General features: G+C 27.6%; 3 protein-coding genes across 8 annotated transcripts; 1 reads left to right on the top strand and 2 right to left on the bottom strand.

The window, feature by feature from the left end:
• Nucleotides 1–4,882: 4,882 nt before the first annotated feature.
• Nucleotides 4,883–6,435, top strand: LOC112687858 (translation machinery-associated protein 7 homolog). Its single transcript, XM_025560819.1, has 2 exons — nt 4,883–5,001; nt 6,144–6,435. Exon 2 carries the CDS (start codon nt 6,148–6,150, stop codon nt 6,340–6,342), a length of 195 nt encoding a protein of 64 aa, XP_025416604.1. The 5' UTR covers nt 4,883–5,001; nt 6,144–6,147; the 3' UTR covers nt 6,343–6,435.
• A 729-nt stretch (nt 6,436–7,164) lies between these two features.
• LOC112687866 (putative uncharacterized protein DDB_G0290989) lies at nt 7,165–11,407 on the bottom strand. 3 transcript variants are annotated; one of them, XM_025560829.1, is made up of 9 exons: nt 11,311–11,407; nt 10,971–11,051; nt 10,671–10,869; nt 10,274–10,530; nt 9,235–9,405; nt 8,935–9,166; nt 8,756–8,853; nt 8,487–8,694; nt 7,165–8,413 (listed from the first exon to the last, which is right to left on the bottom strand). In XM_025560829.1, exons 2-9 carry the CDS (start codon nt 11,045–11,047, stop codon nt 7,283–7,285), a joined length of 2,373 nt encoding a protein of 790 aa, XP_025416614.1. In that variant the 5' UTR covers nt 11,048–11,051; nt 11,311–11,407; the 3' UTR covers nt 7,165–7,282. The 3 variants fall into 3 exon arrangements, with proteins under 3 accessions (XP_025416614.1, XP_025416612.1, XP_025416615.1); XM_025560827.1 differs by having other exon boundaries at nt 10,971–11,372; XM_025560830.1 differs by lacking the exon at nt 11,311–11,407 and having other exon boundaries at nt 10,946–11,033.
• Nucleotides 11,408–12,449: 1,042 nt separating this feature from the next.
• LOC112687855 lies at nt 12,450–18,982 on the bottom strand. 4 transcript variants are annotated; one of them, XM_025560812.1, is made up of 9 exons: nt 18,663–18,979; nt 18,337–18,475; nt 17,905–18,065; nt 17,271–17,423; nt 15,091–15,153; nt 14,562–14,624; nt 14,322–14,439; nt 12,822–12,949; nt 12,450–12,760 (listed from the first exon to the last, which is right to left on the bottom strand). In XM_025560812.1, the coding sequence occupies exons 1-9, from the start codon at nt 18,677–18,679 to the stop codon at nt 12,661–12,663; spliced, it is 942 nt and encodes a 313-aa protein (XP_025416597.1). In that variant the 5' UTR covers nt 18,680–18,979; the 3' UTR covers nt 12,450–12,660. The 4 variants fall into 4 exon arrangements, 3 of the variants coding, with proteins under 3 accessions (XP_025416597.1, XP_025416596.1, XP_025416599.1); XM_025560811.1 differs by having other exon boundaries at nt 18,337–18,471; nt 18,802–18,979; XM_025560814.1 differs by having other exon boundaries at nt 18,752–18,978.
• Nucleotides 18,983–21,880: the final 2,898 nt, after the last annotated feature.

The raw sequence follows: 21,880 nt of genomic DNA, 5'->3' as shown, positions 1-21,880 counted from the left end.
TTATATCCGGTATTCGTTCTTCCATCCATATTAGTTGGCATAGTCTGTAGATTATGCCTACATTATTATACAGATTATAACTACATGTAGCTCCTAACCTCCATATTTTATGAGTTCTAATGGAATATCATCGGTATCCGGTGCTTTCCAATTTTTTAGGCCAAAAATTGCGATTTTTATTCTTCTAGACTAACATCCTCTACATATGGCTCCGCTCAGTAGCGGAGCTACATATAGATGAAGGTGTGATTTCACACTAACCTCGGCATAAGAGGAGTCTCAAATAATTTAACTTAGAAAATTATGAACATTAAAATTTAAAAAAATTAACTAAAAACCGCATAAAAGTTTATTTTTAGTTTTTAGCTTTCCACTTATTTTTTGCAACTAACCATGGTATAATTAGTTTTGGAGGTTCAGAATAATAGCATAATCTAGCTTGATCAATTAGTTATTAGATCTTAGTATAATATAAAGATAGGTAAGTATTTATGCATTTATTCGCCTTAAATAAAATTTCCTAGAAAAAAAGTAATTACATATATAATATAACTAGTTGACACGGCCTCGGCGGACATTAGGTTTTCCCTCGGTGAGGTGGCCGGTCACAGTGGAGCGAAGTGGATCGGGTTTTTTTAAATAGAAAAAAAAGAAAAACCATGAAACCGAAACAGAATACGTTTTGTAACGAGTTTATTGTCAAAGCAATGTCAACAATAAAAAACAAGTACGGATGTGGTCCTCGGTGACGGTGGTGGAGAAACGCGAGAAAAATGTACGTCGACAATGTGCTTCCACGACAGTCACGAGCAAAAAGGTTGGTCACTTGAGGCGACCGGTCAGTACGTTGCCACCGGTTCCGATAACTTTTCCCACCTCTGCCCGATTTTCCGAGGTAGGTGGGTAATATCGGAAACGGTGTTGTCGTTGCCCGGGTTGAGGCTGGGTAGAAAGCGGGCGCGGCTTCGCGATAGTGGTGTACTTGTTGTACCCGCACCACAGCGGGACCGCGTCATAGTTGACCCGAAAAAAATTATTAAATTAAACTACGATTTATTAAACAATAGCACTTAGAAGTATAAAAAATAGATAAGAACTTATTCACAGACTTACCAAATGTGTATACAAAATTTCATTAAAATGGTCAAGCCATTTCGGAGGAGTATGGCCACAAACACTGTGACACGAGATTTTTTTATGTGTATATATATATATATATATATATATAAATATATGTTACCGGCAATATGGATAGTTCAAGTATTTTGCAATATGCCTAGGCATTATGCAAATTGCCGACCCATTTTAGGCAATGTAAATAAAACGTATAATTTTCAACATTATTTTACTTGTAACCAAGGTATTTTATAAAATACATACCTAAGCATTATGTATAATGCCAATCGTGTAGTAGGCAATATGAAGAAAACAAACAAAATTGGGTATCGCCTATTACCAACGACTTTACTTAAATACCAATTTTTTTTTTTTTAGGTAAAGCACAAAACATTTTATTATATGTTATATTACATTAAGATTCTTATAATTATTATACATTATTACTTATATTACAGAAAAAATTTAATTTTTATCTGTTATTATATTATTACTATTATATAAATATTTTACTTAAACTACTATTAACTTATTATAACATGTAGAAAAGTGACATTTTGAAGTGCATAAAATGTTATTTTTAAGGCAAATACACTTTTTATTTTGATACGGACTTACAAACACATTTTAAAAATCCTTGGCCAATTCTTGTGGATTGAATTTTTATCAACTCATTATACTGTTCATCAGTTATAAAACTAGTATTAGTGGCCAAATTTTTTAAAAAAAAATTGTAGTTTGTAATAAAAATTTGACTTCATATAATTCGTATGCATATTTGCAACACTAAAACGACAAGAAAAATTACGATATTGTAATAAAATTATTAGTACGTTCAATATTGTATCTCATTATTATTATTATAGTAAAAGAATGTTAATCTTTATTGCGTTAAATCGGGAACGCATATTAATGATAAACGATAAGTAAATTCGTTGGTTAGGTTAGACCAGTGCTTCTCAACGGGGGCGATATCGCCCACCGGTGGACGGTGAAGGAGTACCGAGTGGCGGTGAATTCGTTTAGGGCGATTGGGTACGGTGAGCTCGTTTTGGGCGATTAGGGGGTGGTGAACTTTTTTTTCGTTTAAAGCAACATACCAAGATTTATCTGTAATTGTTTTCCGTTTATCGATTTCTAAAATAAATTTGTGATTATGAAATACAAACTACATATATCAGAGGCAGTGCGTTGTTATCTAATAACGAAAAAAAGAAATCGACTAGATATCGTCAAAAGGGGAGACTTACGGCTTAATTTCACAAATTTTGAACCAAACGTAAAAAAATTGGCTTTGAATCACCAAGCATTTCACTGATCAATACATTTAAAAACATTTGAATCATATTTAAACATACACTTTACATTTTATTTGTATTATATTTACATTTATATCTATATTATTTATTATTCAATTATAAATATTTCATATATACTATTTTTATTTTTATTTTAATAAAGTGAAGAGGGGGGGGGGGGCGTTGAAAAACATTTTGTTTCTTAGTGGGGCGGCAATTTGAAAAAGGTTGAGAAGCACTGGGTTAGGCGATGCCCAATTTTGTTTGTTTTTTTCATATTGCCTACTCCACGATTGGCATTATACATAATACCTAGGCATTTTGCAAAATACCGGATTATCCATATTGCCGGTAACATATACAAATATATGTATTAAACAATAAAGATGTTTCGTGAGAAAAACAAAATTCTTAGTTTTTTTTTTAAATTCTGTCTTAGAAATTCTCCATGAAATTTTTTTACGCGGGCCTCCAAAAATCTAGTTCCGCCACTGGCTCCGCTCTATCATATTCGATATGTACTACAGAATGAGCTGGCATCCTAAGAACACAAAATGTAACATCAAGAACTTTTAAAGTGGAAACCGGACTAAAACAGGGGGATGTCCTGTCCCCAGTACTTGTCAATCTTGCCCTAGAGAAATTTAGTAAGGATACTACAGGACAATGAAGGTGGTGTATTAATCGGTCAGAATAAGATACGGCTCCTCGGTTTCGCTGACGATTTAGATATAATAGGTGATTCGCTTGCAGACACAGCTAACATAGCCACAGTGTTAGAAGAAGCAGCGAAGAAAATAGGTTTCAGGCGCGGATCAAGGGGGGGGGCTAAGGGCGACCGCTCCCCCCCCCCCCGTTGGCCGTATCAAAATGTATTAATTTAATTTGATGTACTATTAATTGCATTATCTTGCGTAATACAATTCTAATGTATTGTTATAGTCACACATTTTCGTCTTTTATTTTTATAATATATATTAATAAATTGTCAATAATAATAATATTATTGTAACCGTATAAGCGAGGACAACTATCAGCCGGCCAGCCCCAACCGACTCATAGTTTCGTCCAAAAATTAGTATCAGATTCTATGTTTGTTTTGTTTACAGATATTATACATTAATAACTTCCATATTCGACCGCCTGAAATATACACATATATATATATATATCAGTTTAATTCTAACTGTATAATAGTAAAATTGTTGTGTTGACTGTCGACACTTTGTAGTTCGACAACCGGTGATATACACGACCTCGTATTATGTATAATTTCTCTATCAATGGAAATATTATTTATACGCAGTTAAAAGTGACCCCCATATATTTTTTAAATTGAATTGGAGACGTTTGTGTTATAATTGTTGTACTGAATTTATTTTATTTTATTTGTTTATTGGACAAAAACATTATGTCGAAAAGGAAAAATGTCGATATTACACATTTTTTTTAAAAAGAAAAGTGCATCTAGTACTGTGGAAAATAATGATCGAACAACTGAGGAAAATAAAAATCGAATTGGATTCAAGTGAGTCGTCTTTACTATCAAAAAAAAAAAAAAAATGAACTAATTATTTGTCAACCACTAAACACTGAAATTCATTTAAATAAAACACTAGACATTGGAGATTTCTTAAATTAATATTCTCATATTAATAATTTTTTTAAAAAAACATTTTCTTAAAGATCACTGGAAACCACTAAATAAAAATTATTTTCCTTTTTCTATTCACAAAAAATGTGGAAGTATAGAAAAAAGATTTGTGAAAATAGAGCATTTGGAAAAATATTTTTGGCTAGTGATATCAAAATCTATGAATGGCTTATTCTATGTCTATTGCTCAGTTTTTAATCACACTAATACTGGCACAGGATCAATAAAATACCATGCCTCTTAAGTATCTTGTAACCGAACTTTTAACGAAATTTGCTAAACTTTTTGGAAAGGATAGTTACCTACCTAGAAATTCATAGTAGAAATATTTACCATAAAAACGCCGTTCAGGATGGTAAATCATTTTTACATGTTTATAATAATCCACAAAATTAAATTACTCATACATTAAATACAGCTCATTACGAACAAGTTAAAGAAAACAGATCTCGGTTGAAACCAATAACTGACTCATTAATATTTCTTGGTAAACAAAATATTGCTATTCGAGGACATCGCGATGATGGCAGTATATTTGACGCTTTTCAAAAGCCTGCAGAAAATAATGGAAATTTCAGGGAATTATTAAATTACAGAATTTCATCTGGTGATGAGATTTTAAAAAATAATTTACTAAGTTCCGATTTTAGAGCCATTTACATTAGTAAAACAACACAATACGAACTTATTTGTATTATGGGTTAATCTATATGGCAAACGAACGATATAATAATAACTTTGAAACATCTTTGGCTACGTTTCATACCATGTGACCAACATCACGTTCGTTATCGACCGTTCTAACCATAGAAACAGCATACCGCTATCTGGTGCACGTACGACTGAACGGAATCAAAATATTGGAAACCGGCGAAATCCGTGTGCGCAAGGACTTGTTGGTATTGTCGACATCATTTGATTTTCAAACCATCCGTAAGTACCATCCGCTTTTTTACGATTTCAATAAATAATCTATACTTGCACGTATACACACACAGACCTAGCAAGGTCAAGCGTTCGATCGAACTTCATTTGTTTGCCCGTTCAATTTTGACGTTCGCTGTCTCGTTTCAAACGATTCGAGACTGTAGTTCCGAATATTATTGTTGTACTCTTATGCTGTGCGTTTTTATTCGTAACAGTTTATTGTGTTGTAGAACGTTCATTTGCTAGTGTTTTAGCGAAAGTTGCAATTAAGTATATAGAGCACCGTTCTATATATAATTAGCTCTTCTAAAAAACGATAAGATTAGAGTTTGACTTAAAAAACGTGGGTGAAAATATGAAGTGTACATCAGCTACATGGATAGTTTTTTATTCATACTCTTGACCCATAATACAACCAAATGGTCATAGGCGTAAATTGGAAATTTATTAGGGGGGGGGGGCAAAAATATAATTACATATCTAACGAAAAGTTTGTCCGAGGCTAAACGCCGCTTTACTACCTACATATTATTATATAAAATTATTCATTTTTTAACATGTTAGATAAGCGAAAATTTAAAACTAAGATTTTTAAAAAAAAAATGTTACAGTAATAGCTATAACTAGCTGTTTTTTACTTATTTCAAAACAAGGTATGTTAAATATCAGAGGCGCACTGTCCCTCCTAATTTATTCTAGGAGGCAATCGCACCCTTGCCCTCCCTTGTTTACGCCTATGTCAGTGGTAGAGATCGTTTATAAAGACATTGTGGATTCCCCTTGTTCAATATTTATTTCAGCGTGGGGGTATTAGTTTCCCCTCCAAAGAAATATGTTTTTGTTTTTTAAATTTATAATTAAAGAAAACAATCCATTTTAATTAGGTTAATTCTACTTATTTTACATTTTAACATTATTAATTGCATCATATAATTGATAAGAACATATATTATTTGCTTAGATAAGTATTGAAAAATCAAGTAGGTTGAGAATCTGTATAAACATATACCTACTGAAAAGCATAGATAAACTAGCTATGTTAATCGATAATATTTCATCCTACTTATCATTCAGTACTGATAATTACTTACAATTCCTGTGTTTTAGGTATTTAGATTTATAATTGTTTTATAATTTTATGTAAATAGCAATATGTCAGGACGAGAAGGAGGAAAGAAGAAACCTTTAAAAACCCCTAAGAAAGAAAATAAAGAATTGGATGAAGATGATCTCAAAATGAAACAAAAATTAAAGGAACAACAAAAAGCATTAAATGATCTTAAAACAAAAGCTGCCCAGAAAGGACCGATGGTCGGTGGAGGAATTAAAAAATCTGGCAAAAAATAATTTTTGAAATGTTATTTTTTTACAGCCAACTATAACTGTATGTACACTTCAAACTAAAATAAAAATGTAATTGTAATATTTATAACAATTTAATTTTGTATTTATATTAAAATTATAAGATCTTGAAATTATTTTATAGAACCTAATTTCAATCCCAATAAAATATATTAATAATTGTATCAAATATATAAAGTATGTTGTTATTACTAAACAAGTTTGAAGACACTTCATTAAATTTACTATTACAAATTACAATATTTATTTAAATTTTAATTGATTATGTGTTGAGTTTTCAATAAATAAATCTGAGTAAAAACAATGGATATCAAAAGTAAAATATCTGTGCACATTTATGTAGACATAAATTATTTAAGACAGAAAGAATAATTTTAAACTGAAATTTAAAATAGCAATATCATAAATTTCTTATTTTTAACCTATTTAAATAACATAATGTATGGTAGCAAAAACTGTCAATACAATAGTATTATTTAATTTAAACAGAAGTTTAAATTAAATTAGATTTATTTTTTTTTAATTACCCTAAAATGTTTTCATTTTTAATCAAAAATACAATATTAATAAATAATAATATTTATCTGAATAGGCAATTTGATGGCACTAACTAATCATAATAATGCTTAATTACATTTTAGCACACTCCTGTTGTATTTTAATATTTATTTACCTTGACAATTTTTTTCTTTATTAGGTTTAATTTACAATAACACATAACTGTACATAAATCTAAGTATTTTTTTATATTAATAGAAATAAAACTAGTTTTATGTAACTTTTAAAATATAATTGAAAACAAACAAATTTAAAATACTAAAATACAATTTATTTATCAAAACTCTTAATAAAATATTAAGCATATACAACAAGGTACTTAAATAATTCACTTGATCATTACATAAAAAAAATTAAATACTGCCTATTACGCCCAAAAATCTGAAGATTTATCAGTTTTATTGCTACCAAATGAAATTGTGTGATCACTTTCCTGTTCGTTTTTACTCGTGAAATTAGTATCAACAGCATTATGATTTAAACTATTTTGTCGTGAAGTTATTTCTGTTCCTTTTTCTTGACTTTCTTTTGGTAAATCTGTACCGTTCAAAGATTGTAAATTATTATTATCTTTGTATCTTTCACCAACTAATTTATTTGGCGAAGATTTGTAATTGTTCACTTCAATATTGTCTGGCGTTTTATTTTTCATAAAATTATTTGAACTGCTAGTCCCTGGTGAATTACTATCTGAAAGGGGCCTATTTATAACAGTTGATTCCATTATTGATTGATTGGGTACATTAAATGTATCAGTAGAAAATTCATTTTGATAGTTTATTCTGCTGACTGGTGACTCGATTCTTGAAATTGTTCTGTTTATAGGCGATACCTTGAACACATTATTTGTATTGGTTGAAGATGATTTTATTGGTGAAATATATGTATAGTTCCGAGATCTAGTATTCTGCAACATGTCAAGACTTGTATCATTCTTAGATCGTCTAATTGATCGATGATAACCAATCTTGTTGGCAAGGTCTTTTAAATTGATTTTCTCACCACTATTTTTAAAAAAACTGGAATCAGAATCGTCTGACAAGGTTGAACGAATATTATACGATTGTCTATTGACTCTAATTATTTTGTTATCACTGTCGTCACGCATACTATTTGTTTGATAGTTTATCAAATTTTGTTTCACTTTGGCTGTTTTCACGGCCAATGTTTTCCACTTTGAAAGTGCGCCTTGAACTATATCATCTTCAGTTTGATTATCAGATTCTGGTAGAGTTGTTGAATAATCTGTAGTAGTCGATGAAATGTTTTTGTAAGCATGATGATTTTTTTTACCAAAATCTTCAACGAACTGAAGTTTTTTTTTTACACTTTTGTGTTGATAGTCTGTTGTAGTGGATGGTATTTGATGAGTTTTTTCGATTAGTTTTCCCAAATTTGATGCTCTATGTGATAGTTCTTCAATTCTCTTTCGTTGAACTATAATGAATTCACGCAGCTCGTCATTTTCTCTTTGTAATTTCCGCACCATTTCTTTATCCTAAAAATCATTATTTTTGATAAATAAAAAAGTAGTTCATTTAAAATTGATATTATGGATGATTTTTATTTACTAATGAAGACTCAATTCTTTGAAGACTATAATCCATTATTTTAGGGCTTGACTGTTCGTTTTTTTTAAACTCTTTGAGTTCATCAAGTTTTAATTGTATATTCTGTACTTGTTTTGTCAAATTGATGTTTTGTTCTTGTAGCATTTTTACTTGATTAGAATCGATAATGTTTGTTTCATCAATATTTTTTATTGATTTTTCTTTTAATCTAAAAACGTATTAATATAAAAATACATTATATTTTTCACAAACACAAGATTAATACTAACAATCTTTCATTCTTTAAAATTTCTATTTCTTTTAACTGTAATTCATGCCTTTGGTTTTCAACATCTTTTAGTTGGTTTTGCACAGATTTTTCTTTTTCCTGAAATACAAATAATATAACAATGAATTATTTTTTAAATTTAGTACAACTTGAATTAATTCGGTAATACTGCTTGCTAACTTCAAATTCATTGATTAATTTATATAATTGCTGTGTTTCTAAATGTAATTGCTTTGTGACACATTCCATCTGTTCTTTTTGAACTAACAAACCAGTATTTTGAGAATGAAAATGTTTAGCCAATTGTTCTACTTCGACAACTCTATCAGTCATTTTTTTTATCTCCATTCCAAGTTTTTTCAAACGTTCTTTATAGACAGCAACTTCTTGAGCATTGTTATTTTGATGATAACTAAAAATTTAAACTATTAAAATAAATGTATACTATTATTTATCATTACATATTATTAATATAGTTACTTTTTTAACAATTTTTTCAAAGTATTTCTTTGTCCTTCATTTAAATTGAATGAGTTAAGTATGTCTTCAATACTTACTAACCAATTATTTAATCTATGTTCATAAGTATCAATCTCAATTTTCGTAGACTTGTTCAAATTATTTTTATTATTTTGAACTTCATTATATTTACTAAAAAAACAAAATCAGTAAATTTTAAATAATATTTATTTTCTATGCATCATTAATATAATATATCAAACTAGATATAGACACATAATTGTGATTATGCTTTAGTAAGGAACTAAATATTTTTTAAACTTAAAATAGAGGGGAAGTGACCATCATGAATCTATTTCATCTAGATTTATATATCTATGAATATTTTAGGGTAACCAAATAAAAAATGGTTTGAAAAAAATATATCCTAATAAATATTAAAGTAATAAATAAAACAAAAATTAATAAACTGTTAATACTCGTCAATGGATATATCAATAAATAGTTAATATTTAAAAATATATAAATAAATAAATAAATGCTTAGCCTGAAATATTATTGTATTTGTAAAATACAACCGGTTTTGAATTAAAAACTTGTCAGATATATAATAAGTCAATAAAATCATATAAAAAACATTTATTTCTTAAAAGAACCATCTTGGAATAATGTTTTATTTTGTAAGAACTATTCATTGTTTTACTCAAAAAAATTATGTTTGAAAGTCATATTTTGGACATGTACATACAATTATAATGGTAACCATGGCAATATATTGACCACAAAAAATAAAAATAAAAAACATAAATAAACTTGAAAATTATTTTTTTTATTGGTTTTAAGATTTACTTAGTTTTTGTGAATTGTTGAATTATTTTTATTTAATTATTTTTATCATTTATGATCTCCATGCTACTAATAATTAATTGTTATTAAACACGTGGATTCAAAATAAATTATTAAATTAATGTTATGATAGTTATAATAGTAATATTAAGGGCCGATAAAGCAAAAAAAAAAATAATTATAATAGTATGACATTGTCAACTGTTTAATATACCTGTCATTTGTTCTTACAATTGTTATAGCTTTAAACAGACATGCTAATAATGATAAATTTTGATTGCTTATGTCATGGAAATAATATTGAGAGATACATTTTGCAATATCAGAAATAGGCTGGATGCCTACTGCTTCTAAAATATCCTGAACATCATTTAATTGAAACCTAGGCTTATTAACTGGTGGACCGTGTGTATTATTACCCAAGTGGTTGACATAAGAGTTGAACTCACGTAAATTACTCAACATGGGTACCTAGAAAAAAATCCAACAAAACATTCAAAACTATAAGCATTTTAATCAGATTAAGTTGATATCTATAAGCATATAGTCAGTGAAATCCATATCCATAATCTATTTTAAATATTTAATAAAAATCAATTATAAACATTTACCTCTGTAATGAGCACAGAGAGAGTACATAGGTGTTCTTGATTCAACAGGAATTCAGCTACCAACATACTCATAGCTAGTAGCTTAGGGGATAAATCATTATTTTTATTTGCACCACATGGAGCATTGCCTTTCAGAGTGGATATCATCTGAGCTCTGACGTGCGCCCGTATCTTGTTTATGATTCCTTTTTCTTCAAACCTGAGAAAAGAAATGCAACTAGTTTTAAAACTGAATAGACTCAATGCGCTCCGGGTTACAACAATGAAAAAAATACCACCCGGTTCCGAATCGAGGTTTACCATGAATAGAGTTTTTTGGAAATATCTTCGTTTTCACCAGAAGCCAACAAAACTTTCAAAAACTCGCCACCGTCCATAACACTGCGTCACGGCAAAGATAAAAGTTATGATAACAATTACAATAGATATGAAATAACTTGAATTATCTAAATCTGTGTCGATAAAAATTATATGTCGTTTAGTTCAAAAAACATAGATATATACAACATATTGTACATTTTTGTAGATATTGTATACATCTATGTTCAAAAACGAATCCATGTGTTAAACACGGACACGGATCCGCAATAAGAAATGCAATATCGTAAGTACAAAATTCAATTTGAAAAAAAATATATACCAAAAGCCGAATTCGTTTTTTATGTTACTAAAAGTTGTCCAGGTTTCAATCAGTAAAATTTGAATTGTTTATTAAATTAACTGATAACAAACGTGCTGTTATCCACGGGCGGGTATTGGATAACGGCTATCAAAAATGTAACGGAATTCACAATCCGTTATCACACAACAAAATTAAAGGGTCTTGTTATATATTTCAAGGCCCTATAGAAACATACACCGGGTTTACTTTCAGCTATAGACGTGCTCAGATCTGTACTTCACTTTTGGTCCTATTTAACGAAACGTGTAGGCTTCAATCATTTATAATATATTAATAATTAAATAAACAATTTAAATTTTGTATTTAATAGCGTTGTGTGAAGTAGTCCCAATGAAAATGTTTTCCTTGAATCTCATATTTCTCTGAAATAGATTCAATTATTTACCAAATATACTTTTGCATTCAGTTGTAACTGTTACATTATCATAAGTTAATGCACGAAAATGTTGATAATTTATATTTCGTTAAAAATATATTGAATAAATGACATTTAATTTGAGCAACATCAGTTAAAATATAGACCATATTTACAAAATTAACCTGCCCTGGCACATTTATAACATTGCCACTGTTCCTCACACAGTCGCAGTAATCTCCAAAATAATTAGGGGCAGCGTTGAAGGCAATGAGTGTTTACATTGCCCTGCTGATTTTTCAACAACCTAACCGACAGTGCGTGCGCAATTATATGTTAACATTCTGTTCGATCAGTTACCTCCAAAAACGATACAAATAGTGGTGATATAGGTTGCAACTACAGTCTATTATAATGGGCCACTGGTCACAACACAGTTTTAGAGATGAAGATTTTGATTTCTATTGTAGGGGCAAAGAAAAATACTTTGCCCTTGGAGTGCTTTAATGTGTGACTGCGCCACTAATTATGAGTTGGAGCGGAAAAAATTATCTTGAACTTAAATTTATAGATCAACATTGGTAAGTTGTATAAATTATAACTTACAAAACAAATAATACTTTTTTTTACAATAAACTTGTTTTTAGGCTTCTAATATAAGCGAAATTAAAATGTTTCTTATTATTATTATTATTATTATTATTTATTAACACCCATTCGGGCAAAAAGTATACATAAATGATACTATATAAGTTCATTTACTATCTCAGGTTCATAGAGGGGGGTCCGACCCCTATGGATATGCTACTGAGTAAATAAGTGTTTTTTATATTATTATATGTAAAAAAATATATATTATAATACAATTAAATTTAGTTTAAATGGCAAAAAAAAATTTTTACATAATTTTTACAACTATGATTATTTTTGTAACAAATGTGATTCAATTGTAACTAATCGCTTTCATCCAAAAATAATTTACGTGTTTTAATTTCATAATATTTTGTTTTTAGTGCTTCTTTCTGTGTATCAGTAGATACTTCAAGCTTCAAACTGAAAATTAAAACACTTATTTTAAAATAACTGATAATACAATTAAAACAATTTAACTAACCCTTGTCGTAATTCTTTTAAATCATTTTCATTCAGAAATGGATATTTTTTACATCCTGAAATTAAATCCCACTTAATATATTTTATGTATCTTTCTTTCATAGACTGCCACGTACGAATCTTGCAAATCTATGAATGTAAAATACAAAATTATAAAATAAAACCTTTCACTTTTTACATAAGTGATACACAATTCAATATATTTTATTATGAATAATCAATATTAATAATTACTAATTATATTAGTCATATGTTAATTAAAAATCCATAAGTTACAAATTAAATTGAGATTTTACAAAAATTGCTTATTATCGATTATAAAAATACAAATTACAGCATGAGAAGATAAAGTGTATAGGTAAGTTGTAAATGAGGTAGTCATGCTGGTCGCTATCACCATACAATGTTTATGAAGTGAAAAACAGAGGTATATACTCGATTCTAAAGAATATTTTTGTATGCTAGCCACAACTTGAATATTAAGTAACTCATATTTTATTGTCTTACTTTAGAATTTAATGAGTTATTTAGATTTATCAACATTATACTATTATAATATTAAAGAAGTAGTAAATGTTAAATGTAAATTTAAGGTATATTTCTACTTTACAGGGCACCCAAAATTTCACATTTTTTTTATGTCAACTTATGTATTTTTTAACGCTAAAAACGATGTTGCTAACAAAAATTGGAGCAGACAAATAGTTTGGAAGTTACAGCCTATTGAAATTTGATAGTTTTGGTTAAACAATCTTTTTTCGGTTGTTGTCGTGGGACCACCATATATGAAGAGGTTCGAAACCGTAGCGATGAAAATTTTTTTTTACTATTATTGTAAATGGAGATATTTTCGTTTTAAATGTCCGAGGGAGTGTAGCGAGCTAGTGACCAAATTTGGAATCCTGATACACCCGAAATATGATTCTGGATTTTACTCGCGTAGCGATGTTTTAGATTCACATACAGAGCATAATCCCATTTACAACATTATCAAGGTTTGCACAAAAACTAGGTTAGGTTTAGACTATAATTCCTCTTGGGGCGAAGCCCCATCCCCCCGAAAAGTGCCACGCAGTGGGAAGTTTCAAATTTTTGAAAAAATAAAATGCAAATATTTTCATAACGATAAGAGATCAAAACTAGATACAAAATTATCATAAAAAAAAGTGCAAAAATTTATTATACCTGAACTCGGTTCCATGGATAAATAATCAATGCTGCTGCCATTGTACAACGCTTTTAAAGTTTTTTACAAAAACAATGAGTATTTAGGAATTTTATTATTAAGTTATAAACTTTAATTATAACTACAAAACTAAGTTTTTGCGCCAAATTCCAATTTTACCATCATTTTTTTCACTTAAAATATGACAGTCTCCCAAAAAAATTGCCAAATTTTAAGGTGTCCAGTAAACTAGAAATGTTCCAAATTTAAATAGAAAGTAAAGAAATATTAGTTGAATATAAACAGCAGTGTTAGTTACATTTTACATTTTCTTACATTTGCTTGCTCCATTTGACGCCAAATTTCTGTACCAGTGACTTTGAATGCACCTTTATATTTGACGATATATTCAACAATTTTGTAATCTTCCTGATTAGTGTAAGGCATTCTCGTTCTTTAAAAATACAAATATATAAAAGAAAAAAGTTTAATGCCACATTTGGAATTTTAAGTTAGTGGTAATAACGCACAACTAAATTATAAACAACAGAGATAAATGATTTAAAATATGTATACCTTTTCCTCGAGTGTAATGTATTATTAGACGGAGCTTGACTAAACAAATCATCAATATCTTTGCTAAAATGTAAATAATCAATTATTATTCCACATATAATATTATTTATTTAAATCATTTTTTTTCTTCTTTTTTTTGTAAAATGTTGATGATTAAATTTATATACTTAACAAATACATTTTTTTTTTTTTTTTATAAAAATTCAGTAGAATAAAGAAATTCAAATTTAAAACAAATAAGTAACTCATTAGTCATTATAATCAATTTGAATTATTAAACAAATAAATAAAATCTATATTTAATATACCTACCAATTATATATAATTATATTATTATTTATTTACATATATTTTTTATAATATAGATTTTTTTTACTTTTATAGAAATAGTATAATTTTAAAATATAGATTAATAATTAAATCATAAAAGAAAAAAGTTTAATGGCACATTTAGATTTTTAGGTTTTGTGGTAATAACGCACAACTAAATTATAAACAACAGAAATAAATAAATAAAATAAATATATACCTTTTCTTTGAGTCTAATGTACTATTAGACGAAGCTTGACTACACAAATCATCAATATCTTTGCTAAAATGTAAATAATCATTTATTATTACACATATAATATTATTTATTTAAATAATTTTTTTTTTTTGTAAAAAGTTGATAATTATTTAATATATGTGTTATGGGCAAAATGTCATATTTCGGCTTTTGACTGGGCAAACCTAGTTATGACCAACCTCATTTGGGCAAAACTACCAAAACCGTATACTGACTTTTATCGTAAGGGCAAAACCGTAGTCTTAAATACGTTCGCTAATATTAAATACAAATAATTATAAAATAAATATTATTGAATAAATATAATTGAATAAACTTAATTAATACATTTAAACCTCACTTGGACCAAACTGTAGCGTTTTAAAAAACTTCACTAATATTAAATACAAAAAAAATAATAATCATAATATATTTAATATTAGCAAATATATTTAAGACTCTACGGTTTTGCCCTTACGATAAAAGTCAGTAAACGGTTTTGGCAGTTTTGCTCAAATGAAGTTGGTCATAACTAGGTTTGCTCAGTCAAAAGCCAAAATATGACATTTTGCCCAAGGATTGTGGGCAGTTTGCATTTTGCCCAGGCATTTTTGAGGTTTATCTGATTTTAACTTTTGCCCATAACATATACATTTAACAAATAAAATTTTTGTTAATAATAATTCATTAGAATAAAGAAATTCAAATTTAAAACAAATAAGTAACTCATTAGTAGGGAACGGATTTATATGTAAATACATATTTTTATTAAAACGAGATATTTAAGATTCGATAAGAAATGTTCAGGATTTAAATCATTCCTATTAATATTATGCTACTTTTATTTTACATATTTTATTATTTCATCATTCTTTGTACAAAAATACAAGAAATTATTTCATATTTAGATCCAGTAACTTTTATCGCTATTAGAAAAGCTTAAAATATTATGCAAAATGAAACATTACAAAATAATTTAATTTTCATCTCAGTGAATTTTAGTTTTATTGCACATACATTTACAAAATTAGAAACAAAAATATGAAAGAAATATATAAAATATCAAAAATATGAAAGTATGTAAATTGTCAAATCAATGATTGCAAAATGAAAACTCGTAAGCAGACTAATAGGAGATGTTGTAAAAAAAGAAAATTCATGCTGTCATAGAAAAAAATGCCAGGCTATATTAATTTTAAATCAATCAATGACATAATGAGTAGTAAACACCTTTCTAAAAATTTGGAATTATCGCCTTCTGATATTATGCGCTACAAATATGCTTTAATCAACCGATGTAGGTTGATGTGGAACGATCATTGAACTGTTTTAAAAATATTTTCATATCTAATAGGCAACATTTAATATTTGATAATTTATTAATTATATATATTTTTTTTTTTTTTAATTACATTTTTTTCCTACATATTTGGATGTTTTTAGTACATATTTTATAAATTATACTTACATACATGTGTACGTATTTCTGTATTTTTATTACATATAAATCAGTTCCCTATTCATTAGTCATTATAACAAAATTTTTTTATTTAAAAAATTTTTTATATTTATACATTTTTAAGAAATTTAAGCTCTTAACTCAGTTCAAACCTTTTCTCTGCAATAGCGATTTTTAAAATTTAAGTACAATAATACTTTACATTGAACTATTGAGGAGAAAAAAAGCAATTTAGTATACAACATACAACTAAAAATTAAATATATTATTATAAAAAAAATGTACATTCAAGATATAGAAACTTAGAAGTAAAATATGGTTTGCTAAATTTACTTAAAAAAAATTATTTTAAAGCTTGTTACAAAACATGATGAGTGACATAATACTTTATTCTATTTTTTTAACAAAAAAAATAAAATAACTTTACAGACTAATTTTGACAAATAAATTAGTAGAAACATAAATAAATAGTAATATATAAAAAATTGTATTTGCTATTGCATGAATAGTATAGAAAACTTTTAAGACTACAATATGATAAAATATCATATGAAATAAAAAACTAGTTTTATAATGTTTAATAACCTATAACATAATTTTAATCAATTTTCATTTCATAAACAAAAATAAAGACAAAAATATTACTATAGAAATATATTTTAAGTATAATAAAAAAATATACAATTTTATAAATAATACAAACCTAGGTAAAATTTCATTATAACATGAATCTTTTTCAAAATAATTCAAAATATTTTTTGGAATTGGTGAAAAATCAATCCAAGATTTTTTTCTATGGAACCAACAATCAAAGATATCATTTTTTTCATAATTTATCAAACATGAATCGTGAATTCTACAAAAAAAAATAATAATAATAATAATAATAATATTTAATAAAACACTACTAACATAAAAGTTAATAAATGGATTTATAATTTATGAAAATTCAAAAATATAGAATGAAAAAAAATGTTATTTAATTTTTATTATTGATTGATTTAATTTGTAGTTATTTTTTATGCTGTTATAAGTGTAACTAGCTAAGTTACTTATAAACATGTACAAAAATTGCTAAATAAGTATTTTTTTATATAGTCATTACAATAAAAGTATTATATTTTAATGAATACAAAAAATAGAAACCAGCACAAAATAGTAGTCAATATTAAATCTGAACTATTTCTCTTCCACCACGATACTTGTTAACATTATCTTTCTTACTATTTTTTAATTATCTTATAAATTGCTATTAAATACATGTTTTCAGTCAATATACATAGCTTTTACATGCTTAAATAATGTTTAGTTAATAATAAAAATTATATAAAACCTACATATACTTAGTTGGATCAGGATAATCTTTAAGTGTAAAACAATCTTCAATATATTTAATATCAAATGCTGGAATGAATTTGTGAAAATATTTATTCATTTTGGGTACAGAAAGTACCAATGAGTGGTCATCTGGTTTATTAATTACATTTCCCATATAACGCTGTTAACATACAAATAATATACTTCAATATTAAACAAACTTCTTGCTAAAGTTACACTATCAAAGTTTAATTATTTTAATTCTTCTGTAACAATGAGAATATGATCTGTATGTACAATAAGCATTTTAAAAAACATTCTATTATCAATTATAGTTTATAACAATTAAATAGGGTTCACATGCATATTTTTTTTCAACAACATAATTTAATGTTTCGTAAAATTCCAATGATTAGGTTTACAAAAACATTTCACTACCTATATGTACTTACATTTAATAAGCGTAAGAAAAATTTATCTTTTGAATCCCATTTGAGTACAAATGTAAGGGGATGTAAATCAGTATTGTGGAAATAAAACATGTTTTCTGGTAGATCAAAATTTTTCGACATAAAATTCATTTTTTCCAACCTAAAAATGAAACAAATACAATTTAAATATGTCTTGTGACTCGTATAAGCATAATGTGAAGATGTGTACTTATTACTATATACATTTGTATACACAGATTATTTCAGCGCATTACTATATCAACGTTATTACAGATAATCACAATACGTAATCATCTATTTATTCCATATAGCACTAGAAAACTTACCAACGACAAAAAACCATTTCAAAACATAACGGAAATCAGAAGTGTTTATGTATACTATATAGTGTATAAGTACACTACCTGTACAATACCTGTGTATAAGGTCTATGATAGTAGATTACGATAAAAATTATACATAACTAACACATGATATTAATAATGATGATGATTTTTTCATGGCTTTAATATATGACATAAGGTTGACACCTTCTCATTAATTATTACGAGAACTGCAAATAAATAAATTAAATTAAAGGACAATACGTGAGTTCAGGTTTATCAATAATGTGATCATGAAACCCAGAACACCGCTAGGGATACGCAAACAACATCGATATTATCGTTTCATCGATATTAGAGTCTGATATTATCGAAAACATCACATTGATATTTTTATACTAATATATCGATATAATATCGATATATCTAACTATTTATTCATACCAATTTGTAACCAAGTTATTTTTCAGACATGCGTTAATGGCTTTATAATTATCTCGATTGTCGGTCACCGGGAAAGGGTAAAGGGAAAAAAAGTCCCCGGAAAAAAAGTCCCCAGAAAAAAAGTCTCGTTACAGTGGAAGTTATCCGTTTTCGCCATAGCCCTTTTCCGCTGATAATCTTCGATAATTGTTAATAATCACCGATAATAACTGTTAATAATAACAGTACACCGTTCACACTAGTTTATTTATAATTCCCACACAATAATTGATATAATTTATAGTTTGACAGTTATACACAGTACCATATAGGGCTAGAACCAGTGGCGTATACAAGGGGGGTGTTTAGTAGATATGACATCCCCCTTGAGTCGTATTATATATTATATTATTATAGGAATATAGGTAAATCGATAATACAATATGAAATATAAAATAATGCACAATACTAATTACATATATACAGGTAAACATTATCGCGATTGCGACAATACGTGACAAAAATTATTCATTTACGTTTTCGTGTAATACAAAACGTTTAATAATAATAGGTATTGTAGCATCGAATACTGATATTCGAATAGTCAAATATTCGAATAATTTATGGTAAAGCTATCCGAATTCGAATATACATTACATCTCTATTACAGACATTATGCATACATATTAATTAATTAAAATAAAAGTTTTAGTTTGTATGTATTATATATAATATTTAATAATTATAATTAACACCCCCCTTCAGAAAATCCTAGCTATGCCACTGGCTGGAACAATAGGTTTTCCCATCTCGTCGGCATTAAACATCCAGTAATTGGAAATTACTTACAAAAATGCTTCAAGAAGTCGGAACGGACAAGGCAAGAATGACATTGGCTGAAGTAGGAGAAATTAATCGGAAAAAAATAAAAGCTGGTAAAAAAATTGAAGTTCGATAGAACATTTTATGTAAGCGTTTTGATGAAGACAAATCTGGAGATATTCCTAATTTTTTAAAGCAAATAGGTCAAAATATAAGAAAGAGATCTTTTATATCTGAATAATCGCACTCTTATTTTTTTTAATAATATTATTAGACATATTTTACATATCTTTTGTATCTGAATCAATATATTTTTAAATAATATTATATAATTATATTATATGTTATTGTAAATTTTATTTTGTTTGTGCATAAAGGACTGAATTTAAATCAAATATTAATTTGGAGACTTTTTTCTTAATATCCCGGGAAAGCGTATCCGTATATTCGCGACTCGCTGTGATTGTTATTTTTGGCCTATTGGTTATAAGGAATGCTCTAATTGGAGGGGTGCGCAGGGGGACGGAGCACCTCTACTATTTTTTTTTTTTGCGTACCCGAATATATTTTTTCACTGAAACGGGGGGACGTTCATCCTAATTGATGTCCAAAATAATTTTTATGTGAATTTCAATTTACGTCAGTTTGAAAACGGATTTTATGATTTATAATATAAAAACTATTTTCATAATTAAAGATTATATGGTGTTTATGATAAGGGAAAACGCCGTCATTTCTGAAAAAATATAAATAGCAATGTCTGTGAATTTGGTGTATTATACTTTATACATTGTACGGTTTGTTATTAATATTGGCGATCGGCGATATCGTCATTTCGGAAAAAAAATAAATGTCCGCACAACGACCATAGACTAATCTTCTAAGGCCGTGGCCCGCACCAAAGAGTAAAAATAGTTAAAAACAAAACCAAATATATGATTATATCATTCGATTCATGAAACTGCCTGATCGTCTACAATTATGTTTATTATTATTTTATTTTTATTTTCTATTGTAACATGAAGGATGTTGGTATTGCTATCAAAATATTTTATATTTGGAATTTTTTTTAGCTAAAAAGTGGTATTCAAAATATATGTAAGGTTGACGAAGGGGGGGACGAAGCCCCCCCACGGACATGTGTTAAATAATTGCGCACGTAGAACGCAGTTTTCAAATCTTTGGACTGAGCTCCTCTACTTAATTTTTCTCAATTCGAACACTGGTTATAAATTACTAGTAAACGGAACATTCTTGGCCGTAACAAGTTTTAATGGATTATTACTTTACACTATTTAAAGCCAAGTTTGGTGTAATTGTTGGTGGTTATAAAACAAATAAAACGAAAGCTCAAATGAATCAGCATAGTAATTTTGGTGATACTCTGAATTACCGTATTTTCTGGTTCCAATATTTTTTTAAAATCCCTTCTTATATACATTCTTATTTAGATAAATCGGTTATTGAACTCAAAGGAGATCCGATTATTGAATGGGAAAATATCAAAGGAGCTTTTCCTAATCTATATAAATTAGCCAGACAATATATTTTTATATCAGCAACATAAGTAGGTACCATCAGAAAGATTGTTTAGTAAGATCAGTAACATAATGACTAAAAGTAGAAATAAATTATTAGGATCAATATTGTCAAAACTTATATTTTTATAATCTTCAGATGATAAGTAGGGCAGAGGACTTGTAGCTCTAAAAAAGCTCTAAATATGCAAGCACTTATGCACTTAAAAACCCCATAATATGCACTTAAACATTTTTTTAGCCTTCTTATTTAAAAGTATCAATAAAATAAATAGCATTAAAAACAAGGCAAAACAATTACATAATTTAAATATATTATATACCATAGCCAAATAAACAAAATTAAAGAAACGACATTGGATCGTTATTGCTTCTAGGAAAAATGTGTGCCCGCGGACAGTCAAAAACCATATTATACGACAAAAATGAAAAATGAAT

This window comes from Sipha flava, unplaced genomic scaffold (assembly GCF_003268045.1).
Source record: "Sipha flava isolate LNK unplaced genomic scaffold, YSA_version1 369_pilon_pilon, whole genome shotgun sequence".
Taxonomy (NCBI): domain Eukaryota; kingdom Metazoa; phylum Arthropoda; class Insecta; order Hemiptera; family Aphididae; genus Sipha; species Sipha flava.
Note: the sequence above shows the minus strand (reverse complement) of the source record. Positions and strands in the feature narration are given on the sequence as shown.

What these genes read in the sequence shown, in the direction of transcription:
- LOC112687855 (XM_025560811.1), bottom strand. Translation starts at nt 18,855, where the DNA reads ATGTCATATATTAAAGCCATGAAAAAATCATCATCATTATTAATATCA. An exon ending in CATTATTAATATCATGTGTT is followed by an intron (nt 18,472 to 18,801) that starts AGTTATGTATAA and finishes ATTTTTAGGTTG; the next exon opens with GAAAAAATGAATTTTATGTC. An exon ending in TATAATGAAATTTTACCTAG is followed by an intron (nt 15,154 to 17,270) that starts GTTTGTATTATT and finishes TTTACATTTTAG; the next exon opens with CAAAGATATTGATGATTTGT.
- LOC112687866 (XM_025560829.1), bottom strand. Translation starts at nt 11,047, where the DNA reads ATGGACGGTGGCGAGTTTTTGAAAGTTTTGTTGGCTTCTGGTGAAAAC. An exon ending in TCTCTGTGCTCATTACAGAG is followed by an intron (nt 10,531 to 10,670) that starts GTAAATGTTTAT and finishes ATTTTTTTCTAG; the next exon opens with GTACCCATGTTGAGTAATTT. An exon ending in ATTTTAAAGAATGAAAGATT is followed by an intron (nt 8,695 to 8,755) that starts GTTAGTATTAAT and finishes ATACGTTTTTAG; the next exon opens with ATTAAAAGAAAAATCAATAA.
- LOC112687858 (XM_025560819.1), top strand. Translation starts at nt 6,148, where the DNA reads ATGTCAGGACGAGAAGGAGGAAAGAAGAAACCTTTAAAAACCCCTAAG.